Source organism: Rutilus rutilus, assembly GCF_951802725.1.
Source record: "Rutilus rutilus genome assembly, chromosome: 16".
Classification (NCBI taxonomy): Eukaryota; Metazoa; Chordata; class Actinopteri; order Cypriniformes; family Leuciscidae; genus Rutilus; species Rutilus rutilus.
This window is the reverse complement of record NC_140224.1, coordinates 28,698,555-28,717,472: the sequence shown is the minus strand read 5'-3', so window position 1 is coordinate 28,717,472 and position 18,918 is coordinate 28,698,555. Positions and strand designations below refer to the sequence as shown.

Below are 18,918 nucleotides of genomic sequence, written 5' to 3'. Positions count from 1 at the left end.
CATTTGTTTTTGTTTTTTTAAGTTTGATTTTTTTTTAATTATTATTCAGAACTGCTTTCCCACTCTGAAAATAATGTTAGGATAAGGTCATCATAGCTGTTCTCTTCTTCATTTAATATATTTTTTATAATATATATAATACTACGCCATAATAGTGATTGGGCAAATGAAATTTTTGCACCCTTGAAGGGCATTGTGGGAAAGGGACAATACTTGTATGATCGTTTCAAACAAAATCAAGCAACAAAATTGCTTTCCACGAGGCTGTTTGTGAAATCTAAATACAATGGTCAATTTAAGAAAACAGTTTCGTTGTTATGGTTACGAGATCCTGGTAGCACATCCTTGTGAAATGTTATGAAACCTGAGGTATTTTTCTTGTGATTGTTTTTTTTTTTTTATTCAAACACAATATATCAACTATTTATATAACAAAGTTATATAAACAACAATATATCAAGGTATTTATATCAACCACAGGGCCGGGGCCTCATTAAATTTCCAAGAGCCTCAAGATCAAAACAAACCAAAGCAACCAAAAATCAAGATATGTTTTATGCTAATTCATCCCTTTTTTTAATGAAGAATCAGGGTTCCCACTGTCTTCACTTCTCCAATATGAGGTAGTCTTATTTTAAAAGGTGTGATTTCTAGACCTGGAAAAGCCGTGTTATATTCATTATAAAAATACCCATGGATTTATAAGATTTTATTAATTTACATTTTGAGCCAAGCTCTAAAAAATTGTATCAGGTAGAATTTGTGAGTAAAAACTGGTGTTAAAGGTTTAGTTCACCCAAAAAACAAAAACAAAATCTTTTTAATGAAATCTGAGAGTTTTTAAGTCTCTCAATTGACAGCCTACGCAACTACCTCTTTCAAGCGCCAGAAAGACATCATAAAAGTAATCCATATGACTCCGGTGGTTTAACCTCAATTTTATGAAGCGACTCGAGTGCTTTGTTTGCACACATAAAAATAACAACATAATTTCACGTCGCATCATAAAATTGAGGTTAAACCACTGGAGTCACATGTATTACTTTTGTGATGCCTTAACTAGCTTTCTGCGGGCTTGAAAGTGGTAGTTGCAGTAGTGGTAGTTCAACTCTCAGATTTCATAAAAAATAATTTGTGTTCCAAAGTATCTTATGGGTTGGAACGACATGAGGGTGAGTAAATGATGACAGAATTTTCATTTTTGGGTGAACTAACCCTTTAAAAATCCTTATTCTTAATCCTTATCCAGTGCCATGAGGCCCTGGAATAATTTTGTGCCCAGTGGGGGGCCTTGGAGTCAAAAAGGTTGAGAATCGCTGTTCTAATGTATCTAAGGACTATTATTGGTAAATATTCCAAATCCGTACATATTTCAATATTTTGCATGTTTTTTTTTTGTGTGTTTTTTTTCAAAGACTGCACAGAGAGACATAATAACTAGAATTTAAGAAACGACATTTGATGCAAAACTTTTATTTGGCACAACAATGTTGGTATTAATAGTAAATTTCGATCTTTCTTTCTTTCTCTCTCTCTTGCTCTCTCTAATGAATAGATGATGGGTGTATTGCCCATTTTACCTCTTCTGTTTCCTGTCATGTGGGTTCTGGTCAATGCGTATGGAGAGGCCCGTGTGTTAGCCGAGTCCAGCCGTAACTCTCCCACTGGCCTGGTAAGACACACAGAACGCCACATATTCATTCCACTCACTTTTTGCTGTTCATTAACAGTTTTCTCTCTCTCTCTTTCTCTCTCTCACACACACACACACACACAAGCAGACACAAAACATACACAACTCTCATAACTCCCTAATCCCACTCCAACGTATATTGCTGCTAAATTATAACTCGCTCTATCTATGATTACTGTGTGCATTAACTTTGATTTGCAGCCATAACACTGCATGAGGAAGGTAAAGCTCATTGGCCAAGCTCACACTAGTAGTAGGGAGGATTAGGGAGGGATTGCAGAGCCGAGGTGAAGCGGAGAGCTGATCATCTGCTCAGGTGTTTAATCAGACTTTTTTCTTGTCCCAGCTTGCTAAGTTCTCTGAGGACACTCTAAGCAGCTACACGGAAGTGGTGTCCTCCCAGGTATATCCTCTGTATTCCTCCTCTCCAACCTGTTCCCCACACGCTTCTTGTGATCCTTCTCCCTTGCTCTGGACCCTCCCACAACCGTCATCTTTTTCTTCACCTTTTTGTTTTCTGATCAGATTTCTGTCAAATTGTCTATATCAAAGGATCACTATAAAAAGAGCCTGTTATTTTATTTATTTATTTGCTTCACCACCATTTTTTTTTGTTTGTTCTCATTTTTTTTTTTTTTTAAAGACCTGGCCACTACATCTCACTTTGTTCGATCAAGTTTGCAAAATCAGCCAATACTCCCGCAATCTTTATTATTTATTTGCATCTTTTTCGCTTCTTGTGCTGCCGATTAGTTTAGCTCACCCACGCTGACCTGTGACCCCTTGGCCTTTGCCTGCCCACCTTCTGCCTGCCTGAGGTTTGCATGATAGAGTATTATGCTCTCTCTATAGTGGTGGTGCTTGTCTGGACTACATTTTTTTATTTTTTATTATCTGAGTTAAAGGGATAGTTCGGCCAAAAATGATATTTAACCCATGATTTACTCACCCTCAAGCCGTTCGAGATGCATATGTCAATCTTTTTTCAGACGAACACATTTTCAGTTATTTTAGAAAATGTCTTAGATCTTTCAGTGGTTATAATGTGAAGCTATGGGGTCCACCTCCTTCAAGTCCCAAAAATGTGCACGCATCCTTCACAAAAGTAATCCATCCGGCTCCAGGGGGATAAACGAAGGCCTTCTGAGGGTAATCCGTGCGGTTTTGTCGTAAAAATATACATATTTAAAACTTAATAAAGGAAAATAACTGGCTTCCGGTCCTACGTCACTCGCCAGCATCCATCTCCGTGAACGCGCGTCGACAGCTACCGGAAGCCAGTTATTTTCATTTATAAAGTTTTAAATATGTATATTTTTACGACAAAACCGCACGGATTACCCTCAGAAGGCCTTCGTTTATCCCCCTGGAGCCGGATGGATTACTTTTGTGAAGGATGCATGCACATTTTTGGGACTTGAAGGAGGTGGACCCCATAGCTTCACATTATAACCACTGAAAGATCTAAGACATTTTCTAAAATAACTGAAAATGTGTTCATCTGAAAAAAGATTGACATATGCATCTCGAACGGCTTGAGGGTGAGTAAATCATGGGTTAAATATCATTTTTGGCCGAACTATCCCTTTAATGTACATTTGGAGAACTTCTGCATGATCAAGACTCTTATTTTATTTATTTTTTTCTCTCAAATTTCCAAAGTATGGTAAGTAATTGTCTGCATGGACAGATCAGACATATGAACATATGAAAGTATTTCTGCTGTGTGTTTTTTGGTTTAATTTCTTATTTCAAAAACTTTGTAATACAAACAGAAATATTTCAAGAAGTTTGCTCTTCATAAAATTCTAATTGGTTTATTGAACTGCTGTGTGTGTGTGTGTGTGTGTGTGTTTGTCTGATGATCTGACTCTTTAAAGACCCTGTGATTTTGTGGCTTTTTGTGAAGATGTCGCTTGAGTCATCTGTATACTACCATACTCCATAGAGTTGACATAGTTAACTTTTTAGCCGATATATTTTTATATATTTTTATAAATGCACTAGTGTTCAAAAGTTTGGGGTCGATGAGGTGTATTTGATACTCTCTTATGATCACCACCAAGCCTGCATTTATTTGATAAAAAAATACAGTAAAAACAGTAATATTGTGAAATACTATTACAGTTTAAAAGAACGGTTTTATATTTTGATATATTTTATTGTGTAATTTATTCTTGTGATGGCAAAGCTGAATTTTCAGCATCATTACTTCAGTCTTCAGTGTCACAAGACCCAGTTCAGAAATCATTCTAACATGCTGATTTGCTGCTCAAGAAACATTTCAGGATTGTTTGATGTATAGAAAGTTCAAAGGAAAAGCATTTATTTAAAATATAAATATATTTTTTTAACATATGTTAATGTCCAATAAAAGGGTCTCCGTTTTACAAATTGTCTGAATGGAGCCAAATGTGTGAGTTTGCCTAATTACCTAAATAGCTCTTTGGTTGTTAGTTGACATTATCTAATAGCTCACACGGCCTAATTGATGTCATTGGAAAAGAAAAGTTGTTCTATGGGTGGACTAACACATTGTCTACACCAGACGCGAGTGGCTCGGCACGACAAAAGCAAATCGAACCCATTATAATAAGTGTTGCTGTCTACACTGGATGCGGCACGACAAATTCCCGAGAGTAAACTGACCCCCTGCTCTAATGTTCTAATTCTCACGTACTTCAAGCACTCGCGCAACTTCTGACACAAAGAACAAATGGATTTGCAACTGTCTCGTTGTCATGTTTAGTGTAGACTGCCTCAAGCTGTTGCGGTGCGACGGGCCGCGTCCAGTGTAGACACATTGTGAGTCATTATGTTTTGATGAAAGACAACTTCTTTTTTTTTTAAATGTTTAGAATTATGTGCACTGATGACTCATTCACAATGAGACCAGGTACATGCATTAGGTAATGTAAGCGGGTTCAGTTTTGATTTCATGCTGACTTTAAAGGTGGATTCATGGACATCTGATGTGCGTCAGATATATTCACCCTCAACTAATTGTTTTCAGTTCTTGCTTCACAGTGCTGCTCTCCTGTAGATGCTGCCTTAAGCTTTTATTTGTTTGCTTCAGTTTCAAATTTTCTGTGATTCAGTCAGTTCAATTTCTCTCTCCCTTCTCCTGCTGCAAGGTGTATTTATCTTTATGAAACACCTCTAAATATCTGGATGCACCAGGACAAACCCAAGACTGGACATGCTACTGCTGCTTTTTTCCCCCTGCCTAATTCTTCAAGGCCTTGTCTTATAGATCTTCGCTTTGTGTGTGTGTGTGTCTGGATGTCTGTGTGTGTTTTGTCAGTGGATAACATCCAGGTTTCATAAATTCTGAAATTTTTGCAGAGCCGTTTCGAAACCCAGAGGTGCTGATGCATGGATATGAGTTTCCGTCAGGGGAGAGGATGCGACTCACACCTTGTTTGTGTGTGTGTGTGTGTGCATGATTCTGTGCAGGAGATGCTACGCTGTGTGTGGAGACACCTGGTTAGTGTACTGAAAGGAGAGTCCCAGACCCTCTGTTATACCTCCAGTCTACTGCACTCGTTGGGTTCCGTCACTGTGAGTGCCCCCCCTTGTGTCACATAAACATATTACACTTCCTACTTGCAATTTGATGAAAATAAAAAGACCAATATTAACTTTAAAAATAAATACTAATTAAAAGACCAGTCTGTGCTATTTTCAATCTAATTATCAAATTATCGGTCCCATTCCGATTATTTAACGTTTCTTCACATCCTTGAGATACTGCATCTGTATCATGCTGTTAATTACCACAAACAATAATTACGACACATCCCTCAGTATGTATAAACTAATATCAAGAGGTATTTACAGTAAATAAATATGCTTATATTGCAAGAGGGCATGCATGCAAACATGCTACATACACTCTTCAGCCACTTTATTAGGTACACCTTGCTTCTTTAATTCTTTGTGGCATAGATTCAACAAGGTGCTGGAAACATTCCTCAGAAATTTTGGTTCTTATTGACATTATAGCATCACGCAGTTGCTGCAGATTTGTCGGCTTCACACCCATGATGTGAATCTCCCGTTCCAACACTTCTCAAAGTTGCTCTACTGGACTGAGATCTGGTGACTGTGGAAAGCCATTTGAGTATAGTGAACTCATTGTCATGGTCAAGAAACCAGTTTGAGATGATTTGAGCTTTGTGACATGGTGCCTTATCCTGCTTGAAGTAGCCATCAGAAGATGGGTACACTGTGGTCATAAAGAGATGGACATGGACAGCAACAATACTCAGATAGACTGTGGTAGACTCACACCATTACACCACCACCACCAGCCTGAACTGTTGTTACAAGGCAACATATTTCCAGTCTTCTATTGTCCAATTTTGGTGAGCCTGTGCGAATTGTAGCCTCAGTTTCCTGTTCTTAGCTAACACTCAGTGTGGTCTTCTGCTGCTGTAGCCCATCTACTTTAAGGTTTGACGTTGTTTGCGTTCAGAGTTCTTCTGCGTACCTCGGTTGTGACGAGTGCTTATTTGAGTTACTGTTGCCTTTCTATCAGTTCAAACCAGTCTGGCCATTCTCTGACCTCTGGCATCAACAAGGCATTTTCAGCCACAGAACTGCCATTTTCTGTAAACCCTAGAGATGGTTGTGTGTGAAATTCCTAGTAGATCAGCAGTTTCTAAAAAACTCGGACCAGCCTGTCTGGCACCAACAACCATGCCACGCTCAAAGTCACTTAAATCACCTTTCTTCCCCATTCTGATGCTCATTTTGACCTTCAGCAGATTGTCTTGACCATGTCTACATGCCTAAATGTATTGAGTTGCTACCATGTGATTGGCTAATTAGATATTTGAGTTAACGAGCAGTTGAATAGGTGTACCTAATAAAATGGCTGGTAAATGTAAATGGAATGCATTTACAAATCATTTTAAAAGAATGCCATATAAACATAGCGTATGTTGTATTGCGTGACATAACTAGCGAAGGACATTCATTAGTTATTAAAATATACTTTAAGTGTTTTACCATTCTCATGCTTGATAGGAAATGTAGTTTAGAATTAATTCCCCTAATATTAATTTAAATTCAAAGAATCATATGTTTTATTAACTGATAATGAAGTATCTTGTTTTATCATATGTCCTGACCCACTCATAGGTGCTATGCTGTGTGGATAAGCAGGGTATTCTGTCCTGGCCCAACCCCAGTCCTGAGACTGTGCTGTTCTTCAGCGGACGAGTAGAGCCTCCTCATGACAGCCAGGATGACCTCAGAGACGACCTGTCAGTCAACTCCCTCTGCAGGACAGAGGGCGAGGAGGAACGAGATGAGGTACTGCTGATAGCTAGGCTGAAGCATCATAATTACAATTTCTTTTAATTATGATCATTTGAATTAAGTTACTTCATAAGTTTTGAAAATATATAATTATACTGTTAAGTCTGTCTGGACTGGAATAAGTTGTTATTTTAGCGTCTGTGTTTTGTCTCCCCTCAGTCTGTGTGTGTTTTTTTTCCTTTTCTTCCTGTTTAGCCTCAGGAAGGTGAAGCACTGCTGTGTTTACCAGCATTTGAACCCTCCCTTCACATGGCCGAGCAGGAACCCAGTGAGACGTCACATGACACCGCCCGTTCCTCGGACACTCAACGCCAGCGAAGAGGACCCCAAACCACCCGTTCCAAACACCCATCGGGCTCCAACGTCAGTTTCAGAGATGACACTGAGGGTGGAGATGACATTGCTCAGGTAGGACTACTCCTGCAGAGCTAGTTTAGCTCATGACTATGCACTTGTGTTCATGTGTTTTGTGTATGTCTCTTATTTCCAGCCATGCGGTGTGGGTGATGATCTGTGTGAAGCAGAAGATTTTGTGTGTGACTATCATCTGGAGATGCTGAGCCTGTCCCAGGATCAGCAGAATCCCGTCAGCATCCTCTTTGATGACTCCGGTTGGCACAATCACCTGCCCTCTTTGAAGCCCCTTGGCCTGAACATCCTGTTGAACCTGTGTAATGTCACCGTCACCCAGCAGCTCTGCCGATTCTCAGATCACCTGTCCAACCTGGCGCTGCAGGAATGCCACGGGGCGGTTCTACCAGTTCACGTTCCCTGGGGCCTCTGCGAACTATCTCGCCTTATAGGTAAGTGTGAGAGGCATGTTAATAAACATACATGATCATGATTTATATTTTTTGCAGATTTATTCGTACAAATTATTGTTTTTGTTACTATTGGTTTTTGGCAAAAAGCATACAAAGCAATCTTTTTTTAGTTATTATATTGTTGTGATTTTTTTGGTTGCACAATAATCTGCACTTGAGTCTTTATTCATTCTGTACTCCTGTAGCTTCTATGGGCCACCCCGTCCCAAGATTCCAAGAATATAACAACACGAACAACATTTTTAATTGCAATTAATATAGAGATTTAAAATCAATTGGCAAAATCCGTACCTAATTATTGGTCAGCATCTAGTCTGGCAGTGCTTCTAGTCAGTTGTAATGTTAGATTAATTGTTGTATCTTCACATACTATAGTTAGAACCTTCTTAAGATTAGTTGTTTCCTGTTCTGTTGTATGTCAGGTTTCACTCCGGGAGCGAGAGAACTGTTTAAGCATGAGAATCATCTGGCTCTGTACCAGCTTCCTTCAGGAGAGAAGGCCAAAGAATCTGCCCCTCGACGCCTCCATAACTTCACTAAACGCCAGCCCCCCATCAGTCACCTCATCAGTCTGTTTGTTAGGGACAGCACTACCAGTAAGGCCCTTGTTTTCTGTCCCACTTCCTGTTTATCCTTGGTGGTTTGTTTAGTCACTGACCTTTGCCTTTTGAACTCTCTTCAGATAATGTGCAGATGCTCTCCCACGGCTCGGCCGACCTCATCCTGGAAGCCTGCACGGATTTCTGGGACGGTGCGGACATCTATCCGCTGTCTGGCACTGATAGGTCAGAGACACTAATTAAAAGACTGACACTAGTCATTCAGTTTTCTTAAAATGCAGAGTGAAGAATTTTGTTTCCGTACTGAAGTACTGGTCTTATGCCCCATAGGAAAAAGGTTCTAGATTTCTACCAACGTGCCTGTCTGTCAGGATATTGTTCTGCATTTGCCTATAAGCCTATGCAGGTGGCATTGTCTGAGCAGCTCAATGGAAAGTGTGTGGAGCTGGCTCCAGGCCCTGCACTCTTTTCTGGGGTGGAGCTTCCCAGTACCACCCCCATCAAACACGGCAGCCGCAGGAACAGCTGGAGCTCTGATGGTGAGAGACATGGTCTGTTCAGCTCATGATCTGGACTGTAAAGTGAAAAAATATATATCTTTGATATGATTGTTTGTTGATGATAGATAGATAGATAGATAGATAGATAGATAGATAGATAGATAGATAGATAGATAGATAGATAGATAGATAGATATGAAAGAGATGGATGAATGGATAGAAAAATTCATAGATAGATAGATACGTAGAGAGTTGGATGTGTAGATAGAAAAATAGATACAGGCAGATGTAGATGTGATCTAGATATGTAGATGGATGGACTGACGTATAGATATGTAGATCTATACATAGATAGATATGTTGATACGTAGTTAGATGCATAGATAGTTACATGGATAGATAGATAGATAGATAGATAGATAGATAGATAGATAGATAGATAGATAGATAGATAGATAGATAGATGCATAAGATAGATAGATAAATAGATAGATAAATAGACACATAGATAGATAGATAGATGCATAAGATAGATAGATAAATAGATAGATAAATAGACACATAGATAGATACATAGATACCGGTAGATACATAGATAGATACATAGATAGATACATAAGATAGAAAAAGCTTACATAGATCAAGCTTACCAACTCTAACATACATATGTACTGTATGTGTTTCAGAGGGTATTGGAGAAAGTTTGGAGAAGGAGGACTGTGTTCAAGCTCTGAGCGGCCAAATCTTCATGGGAATGGTGTCATCCCAGTTCCAGGCCCGTCTGGACACTGTACGGCTAATTGAGAACCTGGTGGGAGCCTGTATCCGCTTTGTGTACTTCTCCATGGAGGACGAGCTACGTAGCAAAGTATGACACTGATGGGATAGCCAACTCAGTGAAAACTTGATGTATTTGGGATTTATATTTTATAACCTCTTAATGTTGTTGTCTGCCCGTAGGTGTTCGCAGAGAAGATGGGATTGGAGACGGGCTGGAACTGTCACATCTCTCTGACTCCAAATGGAGATGGTCACTGCGATGGTGCTCCGTCCAGTCCTAGCCAAGCAGGATCCCTACATGACGACCTTCTGCAGGGTAATTGTGTCTTCCTGCCTGCCTGCACACAAAGTTTACATAAACTGCATTTTTACCCAATGTGGAATTTATTAAAATGAATCATCTCTGTTCTTAGATTCTCGTGATGATGCAGAGGGCCCACTACTGCCTGAGGATCAATCAGATCTTGCCAGCTTCCAGCCTACTGACAGTGATGTGCCCAGTTTCTTAGAAGACTGCAACAGAGTAAGCAGTCTACTCCAATAGCATGTTGTCACATCACTCTAGTGCCAAATTTACAGTGGAACGGTGGCACAGAAGCGCTTCTGAAGTGGCATTTTGGTGTCTTTACACAGACTGTTTAATGTTGCTCAGAGGTGGCATAAATGCATTTATACTTCAATTACAACTGTATACTTTGATGCTTGATTTAGTCTGGCTTTTATGTGGCATTGTATCTTTACTCTAAATTTTGAACAGGCACAGAGCAGCCTTGCAGTTGCGAAAAATAATAATTGGTGCTTTTTCCTTTCTGTTGTTCTGTAGGCCAAACTTCCTCGTGGCATCCATCAGGTTCGTCCTCATTTGAAGAACATAGACAATGTGCCTCTACTGGTGCCCCTGTTCACAGACTGCACCCCTGAAAGTGAGTCAGCCTCAAGACCAGCTTTAAAGTCAACATGAAACAGAAGTTGCGATCATTTTTGTCCCGTCATTGTGATATACTGTATATCTGAGTGAAACAGCTTCTCGAATGAGAACAAATGTAGGACAGGAGTTGATTTTGTCCACGGGGAATCGATTGGATCACTGTCGTTTGTTAATTACTGTGATCTCATGTGAGTGACAGGTTGCTGGAGGGGAGGGATTATTGCCCCGTCAGAGAAGAGATGTTGTTGTGAGGGGGTGGGGACATTATTTTGATTAAAGATTAGGCACATGAATTTAAGAAAATTAATGATGCGCACAGATAAATCATTTATAATAAACACTGCTATATTCCATTAAAAAAAAAATATTTCATGGTGACTTTAAAGACACCTTGAATTGAAAATTAAGGTTTTGTGGTTTTTATTCCATGTGTGTTATATCCTAGTGTACTTGTGTTGAGCCCTCAAATGTTTGTGTCTCACAGCAATGTGTGAAATGATGAAGATCATGCAGGAGAACAGAGAGGTGACGTGCTGTTTGGGGAGCTCCGCAAACTTCCGTAACAGCTGCCTTTTCCTGCAGAGCGACATCAGGTGGGTAGCACACACATCACTGTACACCATAATTAAATATATGACCTATAATCTTATGCAAAGCTACTGTCTAAATAATGCCAATTTTCAAGAAGCTAAAAGATAGCTTTGAGTTTTTTGTCTGCATAATTCCCATTATTTCATACTATGAAAAATTATTATTATAAAAAATTATATTTCTTATAAATGTTTGAGAGTTGCTATGTTCAAATGAATTAAAATCATCTGAGTTTAAAGTGATCATAAGGATTTGAAAATCCTCACTCTGTGTGTTATAGCATCTCCCTGGATCCCCTGTACCCGTCCCGGTGCTCGTGGGAGACGTTTGGATATGCTGCAGGCTGCGGGCTGAATAAAGACTGTGATGAGCTGTCTCCACTGGGGCTCAGTGCTCAACTCAATAGCCTTGCCTGCTCTGTGTCCTTCCATCAGGGCGAGAGTGTCAGCATGGTCAAACTCATAGAGCAGGTTTGAGGAGATCTCACATAAACACTCTTTCTGGAATGCTGTTAATCACATGGGAGCAAGACGATACAAGCGCATTTATCTATTAGCCTGGCAAGCCAGACCTACATCAAGATGTTAGGTCTGGCAACTCACCATTGGCACGTCTCACTCCGAGGGGGCGGGATAAACGGTTGTCTCTCAAAATCCCTCTGCACGCAATAGGATAGCGCTACAACCAATCAGAGCAACCGTATCCAGGCGGCAAAACTCCGAACACATCTTCCTTTTTTTAAAATGAGTTAAGTGCCGTTCTTTGCTCTTTTCTCAAAGAAAAGCTTAACTCCAAGTCCTCCAGAGTCGCGGCCAAAGCCGATTCGAAAGACCGCTGTTCGCCAGCAGCAGCCGCCATTCTTTGTTTTCAAGTAGCAGGGAACCGTCGCAACTCTGCCGTCATTATGTTAAGCCCGCCCCGCCTGCTCTATACACGATGTGATTGGCCTGACCTGAGTTTGGTTTTTCCAGCTCGAAAGTCAACGGAGAGTTGCTAGACCACCCTGGCTGCTAAATAAATTTTGCTGCCGCTAGAGTGCGTCTAGATTTCTAGGCTATTTATCTATACCAGGGGAGCCTAATCCTTTTCCTGGAGATCTACCTTCCTGCAATGTTCAGCTCCAACCCTTCAGGAGCACTGGATAAATACAGACAGGTCTGTTGGATCAGGGTTGGATCTGAACTCTGCAGGTAGGAAGATCTCCAGGAACAGGATTTGGCACCCCTGGTCTATACTGCTGTTTAAAGGTTTTGGGTCAGAATGATTTTTTTTTTTTTTTATGTAACTCTTAGCCTCACACCAAAACTGCATTTATTTGATCAATATACGGTAAAAATAGTAATATTGTGAAATATTATTACAATTTAAAATAACCATTTTATATTTGAATATATTTTAAAATGTAATTTATTCCTGTGATGGTTGAATTTTAGCAGCCATTACTCCAGTCTTTAGTGTCACATGATCCTTCAGAAATTATTCTAATGCTGATTTGGTGCTCAAGAAGCATTTCTTATTATTTTCAATGTTGAAAACAGCTGTGCTGCTTAATATTTTTGTGAATTTTTTTTGTTGTTGTTTTTTTTTTTTCAGGATTCATTGACTAGAAAGTTAAAAAGAACAGCTTTTATTTGAAATGGAAGTCTTTTATAACATTATAAATGTCTTTACTGTCACTCTTGATCAATTTAATTATTCCTTGCTGAATAAAAGTATTAATTTCTTAAAAAAAAAAAAACTTTCTGACCCCAAACTTAAGTATGTGTATGTGTACAATAAAAAAATTTAAAAAAATGTCATTATTAGACAGATGTAAAAAAGAGTGGCCATTCATTTATTAGGAGAAGGAGAGTAGTTGCACGCCAGACTCAAACCTGCATCTTCCACATGATAACCACTGCATCACAGCTCAAGCAGAAAAAGTCACTGTACTGAAAAATAATATGATTTAGAATATGATTAGGACTAGTCCCAGTCCCATTCTCCCAACATAATTAGACTATGCCTAATAAAACTGTCTTAAAAAAAGAAAATGATTGAATGTGAGTGCTGTTTCTGATGCATCTTCAGGCGAGACACACTACCTACGGCATTCGCAAGTGCTTCCTCTTCCTACTGCAGTGTCAACTAACACTGGTCATCATTCAGGTGAGAAAAGACACAGTGTGTCCAAAACAGATCTGCGTGTTACGTACATTCCCTATTCATATGTGTACCCTTGATGTTTTGGTTTTGTAGTTCCTGGCCTGCCTTATTCAGCTGCCTCCTCCCATGAACATCACAGACATACTGTGGCTTTCCTGCTTCTGTTACCCTCTGCTAAGGTAATAGAGAAGAAGTGACAAAAAAGATGCCTACATGTTGCATAGTAAAACTTGTACACTGTGTCATATCTGTGACCTTTATATATCAAAAAATAAATGTTGGGCATTCACAGCGTGTCATTCCTGGGAAAACCTCCTGACAGTTCGGTGATGACAGTCGCTACTGGAAAGAATCTGGACTCCATACCACGCAAGGTCAGTCATGAGACCACACAGTGCACCCGATTTAAACTGCAAACTATTTGAACAATTTTGACACGCATGTGCATTCATGTTATGTTTGACTCTCTCCCACAGACTCAGCACTACTTCCTGGGCTGGTTCCTGTTGAAGTTTGGTCTGACGATGTTGGCCTACTTAGTCGGCTTTGGGTTTTCTCTACAGGAAGTGTGTTCTAGAGCTGCTAACCTCACAAAAACTGATAACAGCACCATCACCTGCTCCCACATACTGACATCCAGGTACATGCACACACTAAAATGTCATTTTCATTTATGTTTAGATTATATGAATTAGTTATGAGGAGTTCTAACCAATGATTAATATATACAGCTCCCAGGATGCCCCGCAGTGGTTTGGTGAATTGTCCAATGGGCTGCTTCTGATTCAGAAGATCATGGCAGGGTTTCTAGCTTTGCACACAGGTCACTTTAATAAAATACACTTCCTCATGAATAGTTACTAGATGGCTAGATTTGGATTAATTTTTTAAACATGATCTATTTATAGTCATGTTATTTATTATTTCTCTCGCTCTTTTGCAGTGGTCATCTCTCTGAGTTATGTGCACCGTTCACAACCCCTCTGGAGGATGAACCCGTTCAGTAACACATGGTGGTGTCTCACAGTGCCTGTGGTGTGAGTGTTTCATGTAGAGAACGTTGTTTTCATTAGCAGAGTCACATGTTAACACATACTCATACTGGATGTTCTTCTCTTCCCCTCGCAGGTTGTTGGGACAGGTGGTGCAGGCTGTGATAGACTATCATTTGTGGCAGGACAGGAGTACAGAAGTGGTCTTCACTGTACATCACATTCCCCTGTTCGTCTGGCTGTTAGTCTCTCTGTCCATCGTACTTGTGGTGCTAATCAATGAAGCAGTAAAACTGCATGAAATCAGGTAAGAGGATAAATGTAGAGGGTACCAATGGTAATTCAGTCTTCATTTACTCACCTTTGTTGTTCCAAACCTGGCTGTCTCTCTTCTAGACTGCGCTTTTTCATACAGTGAATGCATATTGTGACCAAAGGCCATCAAATTTGTAAAAAAAACAACAATTGTCCAAACAACTCATTTAATAATGAAGCTGTAAGCTTTACGCCAGCAGTAGACTTAAATGTACACTGTCATTTTAAAGTTTTTTTTCAGTAAGGACACATTAAATTGATCAAAAGTTGACAGTAAATGCATTTATAATATTGTCAAATAATTATATTTCCGATAAATGCTTATGAACTTTTTCTATTCATCAAAGAATCCTGGAAAAAAATTTATCATGGTTTCCACAAATATATATATAAGCACCACAACTGTTCACACAACAACACATTAGCATGATGTCTGAAGGATCATTTTCATCATTCTCCTTCACCATAGCTCTGAAATCTCATTTTGTTCATATTCAAACTTGCCATGTCATGTTCAGTTAAGTTGCAAATTTAATTTGTCAAAAATCAGCATATGGCAAATACAATACGTGAATAAAGAAGCGTTTCCCATCCCATGAAAATAAAATCAGCACTTCTATTGAAATTAGCACAAAATAGAGCGTCGTAACCACTGAGGAAGCCACTGTAGCTCTTTTATTAAACGTAATAATTTGCTTAACTTCATGTTTTCTGTCAGTCGCTGACTTGTAGCTTGTGACTGGACTCGCATGACTTGAAACAAAGTCTTCATTCAGTATTTATTCAATAAATATGATTTCGTGTTAATTTATGAACATGTTTTTGTCGATTACAGAAACGTCTATTTCATTTCAACTTTAAACAAGCCTAAATTTAGCCTACATAAACCATTAATCATTTAACCCAGAGCTAGAGTTTGATAACCAGTCAAATATGGCTCTGATTTCAGGGTACGAGTGCGTTACCAGAAGAGACAGAAGCTTCAGTTTGAGACTAAGCTGGGAATGAACTCTCCCTTCTGACCTGCGTCTGTACAGGACGGCATGGTCTTATTCTTCAGTGTCATGTTCGAGAAGATCATGGTTCCTTCGGATTCCCTTCAGCAGAGCTCTTCCTGCGACACCTCCAATGGGCGGAACGTTATCTCTGCCATGAACGCCACTGAGGGGCTGCGTTTTTAATCTGTGAGATCCTGGACTATCTGATCTTTATTTTGAGTACAGCCTACATCAATGTTGTTTGAGGGATGTTCGCCTGCATGCTGCTTTGGTTTGGACAGGGTCATTTATTAGAGGGATTATTTTTCAATGAGGCCATTCCTTTACCCCCCCCTCGAAACCTCAAACTAATGCATGATATAGCAAATAAATACCAAAACGTACAATGGAGGGCTAAATTAGCATGATTTTTATTTTTTTTCCTCTCTATTTTATTAGAGAGTGTTTTTATTAGCTGTGAAATGGGGATTTTATTTCTTTCTCTTCTGTTTCAAACACGAGACGATTGACCGCTCATGCGATGAGCTTTAGCTGTAGGTTCTCTGTGTTCGTATTTTAGCCGTCACTCGTGCAGTTCATGTCATAAGAGCTTGTTAAAGTCTGTATTAACAGGTTATAATGTGAATGTCATCGCCTCAACTTGCCTCATATTCAGAGGGGAAATATTTAATTCTTTGTGATACACAAATGAGTTTATTTACATGAATATATCTGCCAGAGCAGCTTAGCTGAGAAGCTTTGCTTCCAAAATCAAATGTAGCCAGTCAATGTGAAACTGTGTGCGAACTATTTTTCTTGCTTACCTAAAATCAGTCAGGCTTGAAATTTTCTTTTACAATTCAAAATCAGATGAAATCTTTTTTTTAGTCTTCTATTAAACTATTTTTACTTTAAGTTCTTAAGTTCAATCAAAACACAAAGGCTTTTAATCAGGCAAAGCAAAAGCTTTCCAGCTGAAGGAAGAATGTTCCAACTCTCATTCTGTCTACAGAGACATTTTAAATGTTTTTACTTATGTGATTGTAAGCCAGAATGCACTGAATTTTTTTGGGATACATTTGCATGCCAGACGACAAAATCTCTTTTTCAAGATAATTATTTCTGATGTTCTGTAAAGAATATATCTAACTCTGGATAGGCTCATTTTAATTTAAAGTTTTTTTTTTTTTTTTTTATGATTTTGTCCAGAGAATTCTGTGTTTACTGGTAAAGAGGGATATTCATTTTTTTATTGTGTTCTACCTCTAGCTGATTGCCTCACTATAAATAATTCTAGGCAACTTCATGGAGTTTTATTATTCTAATTGATCCAGTTGGGCTGCAGCTATGGAGCATAAGGGGCTCACTTACAGTGTCACCAAATGTACATATTTAAACAATACATGCAAGTATATTTTCTGACAGTGACCAGCTAATCTCCAAATTACCAGCATTCATTTTTTTCCAATACTAGTGCAATTCTCCGACATATAACCTGAAACCTCTGACTTACCATAGACTCATCAAATGGAGAATTTAAATGGGTAGTTCACCCAAAAATGAAAACGCTCATCATTTATGCACCTTCATGTCATTCCAAACTTTAAATTCTTCTCCGTAATGTAAAATATGTTTTGTAGAATGTCAACCCTTTTATCCATACATTCAAGGTCAATGGTATTCAAAACTTGCTTTTAACCGCATTGACTTTTGTTGTAAGGATGGGGAAAAAAATCTGAGACATTTATAATATACTATATCACCTTTTATGTTCCACAGATGAAAGAAAATCATTAATGTTTGAAATGACATGAGGGTGAATAATTGATTTTCATTTGAATTTTAATTGTTCGGTGAACTGTCCCTTTAAGTTGCTGCTAATCTTGTGTAAGTGACATATTTAAAATGATTGATGTGTACAGGTATCATGGGACATTTAGAACCTAAAGTCAAAACTCAGTATTTTCTGCAGAAGTTGCCTTTCCTGTGAGCCACAGTCTATCCCCTTTTCTACGTAATGAACCGAACGATGTCTTAACTTAATATCTTTTTTGTTCCTGTGTTGCTGTTAAATCACAGATACATACTGTAACCTCTAATCTAATGTTGTATTTATTTTAAAATGATTACATATGTCTGTACATCTTAACAGCAAATGACTGCAACCTAACCGCCTTTTCCATAACACATCTAGAGATTGTCATAGACACTGAATATTCATAAGAGTACGTAGTGCATTTTTGCAATGCTTGTTACATGCTTTCTTGCTCATTCACCAGGTCTTACGATGTGTTTAGAGGTTGCATAATTCTTGCTGTGGTTTGATGTTTACGCCACAAGGCCGCTCAGCACCACGACTGTGTAACTTAGAAACTTAAATAAAAAAAGATGTCCAGAGGCTCTGAATTGGTGCTGATTTAGTGGTATAACAATATGTACAATTAAGATTTTTGTAAAAACATTTCACCATAGAGAGAAATTAGTTTCAGGAAGCACTGATCTGTTATGTACAAACTGTTGTGGTAACAGGAAAAAAAAGTTTTGGGATGTGAGTTTGTGAGCGGCGTTTTTGTACAGTTAGCTTTTTGTAATTGTTTTTGAAATGTTCTCTTTTCACTTATTTCCTGATGTATGCATGATAAAGACCATTAGAATGCAAGGGTTTCTTGATTTCTCTACTCATCTGCTGGATATTGAATATGTTGACTCAGTCATGCATGTATTAAAAATGTTTCTGATGCTTTTCCCATCAGTCAGAAAGGCTGTAATCTTTAAGCCAGGAGTGTGAATCAGAACCTCTCTTCAAAATACATGCCTGGGCTACAAACTACACTGATTGACTCAACATACAGATATATTTGCTATTTATGAATGTTCATAAGATTTATAAATGTTGTACAGTTTGTATTTTTTTAAGATGTCTTTAACATTGATTTCTCCCCTTCCCTGCAGATTATTTGTGAACCAATGTTATGTTAATAAATTTGTTCTTTTTAAAACAAATGTCTTTTTTTTTTTTTTTTTGCCGTTTCATGAAAAAATGTCAATTTAATTATAATTATAATATTTGACTGTCCTGATCATCCACTCCCCACTTCTGCCAACATCTCTGTTTTTACATAATGCAAAATGTGAAGAGATGGTTGTTAAATTAATGTGCTTTATTACATTTCAGAATGTCTCCTATAAACTGAGGAGTACCATAGAAGCTATGTTTATGCTTAGCTCTGATTTTTTTTAGCAATAGCAAGACATTACTCTTTGTGAGAGCAGAATATCAAAAATATA

At 38.6% G+C, this 18,918-nt stretch overlaps 1 protein-coding gene across 2 annotated transcripts in view; it reads left to right on the top strand.

Moving 5' to 3' along the window:
* Window positions 1-18,642, top strand: part of tmem94 (transmembrane protein 94) — a 29,050-nt gene extending 10,408 nt beyond the window's left edge. The window contains exons 10-32 of one of the 2 annotated variants that reach the window (XM_084434129.1): window positions 1,556-1,672; window positions 2,040-2,096; window positions 5,150-5,254; window positions 6,839-7,012; window positions 7,214-7,426; window positions 7,509-7,821; window positions 8,265-8,438; window positions 8,525-8,627; window positions 8,733-8,941; window positions 9,589-9,770; window positions 9,863-9,998; window positions 10,096-10,205; window positions 10,506-10,605; window positions 11,095-11,203; window positions 11,482-11,671; window positions 13,272-13,349; window positions 13,440-13,525; window positions 13,639-13,720; window positions 13,823-13,986; window positions 14,078-14,169; window positions 14,290-14,383; window positions 14,475-14,645; window positions 15,603-18,642. In XM_084434129.1, the coding sequence (XP_084290255.1) occupies window positions 1,556-1,672; window positions 2,040-2,096; window positions 5,150-5,254; window positions 6,839-7,012; window positions 7,214-7,426; window positions 7,509-7,821; window positions 8,265-8,438; window positions 8,525-8,627; window positions 8,733-8,941; window positions 9,589-9,770; window positions 9,863-9,998; window positions 10,096-10,205; window positions 10,506-10,605; window positions 11,095-11,203; window positions 11,482-11,671; window positions 13,272-13,349; window positions 13,440-13,525; window positions 13,639-13,720; window positions 13,823-13,986; window positions 14,078-14,169; window positions 14,290-14,383; window positions 14,475-14,645; window positions 15,603-15,675 (3,132 nt within the window). In that variant the 3' untranslated portion in view covers window positions 15,676-18,642. The remainder of the gene's footprint in view (window positions 1-1,555; window positions 1,673-2,039; window positions 2,097-5,149; window positions 5,255-6,838; window positions 7,013-7,213; window positions 7,427-7,508; window positions 7,822-8,264; window positions 8,439-8,524; window positions 8,628-8,732; window positions 8,942-9,588; window positions 9,771-9,862; window positions 9,999-10,095; window positions 10,206-10,505; window positions 10,606-11,094; window positions 11,204-11,481; window positions 11,672-13,271; window positions 13,350-13,439; window positions 13,526-13,638; window positions 13,721-13,822; window positions 13,987-14,077; window positions 14,170-14,289; window positions 14,384-14,474; window positions 14,646-15,602) is intronic. The other variant, XM_084434130.1, reaches the window with a different exon arrangement.
* The last annotated feature ends 276 nt before the right edge of the window (window positions 18,643-18,918 follow it).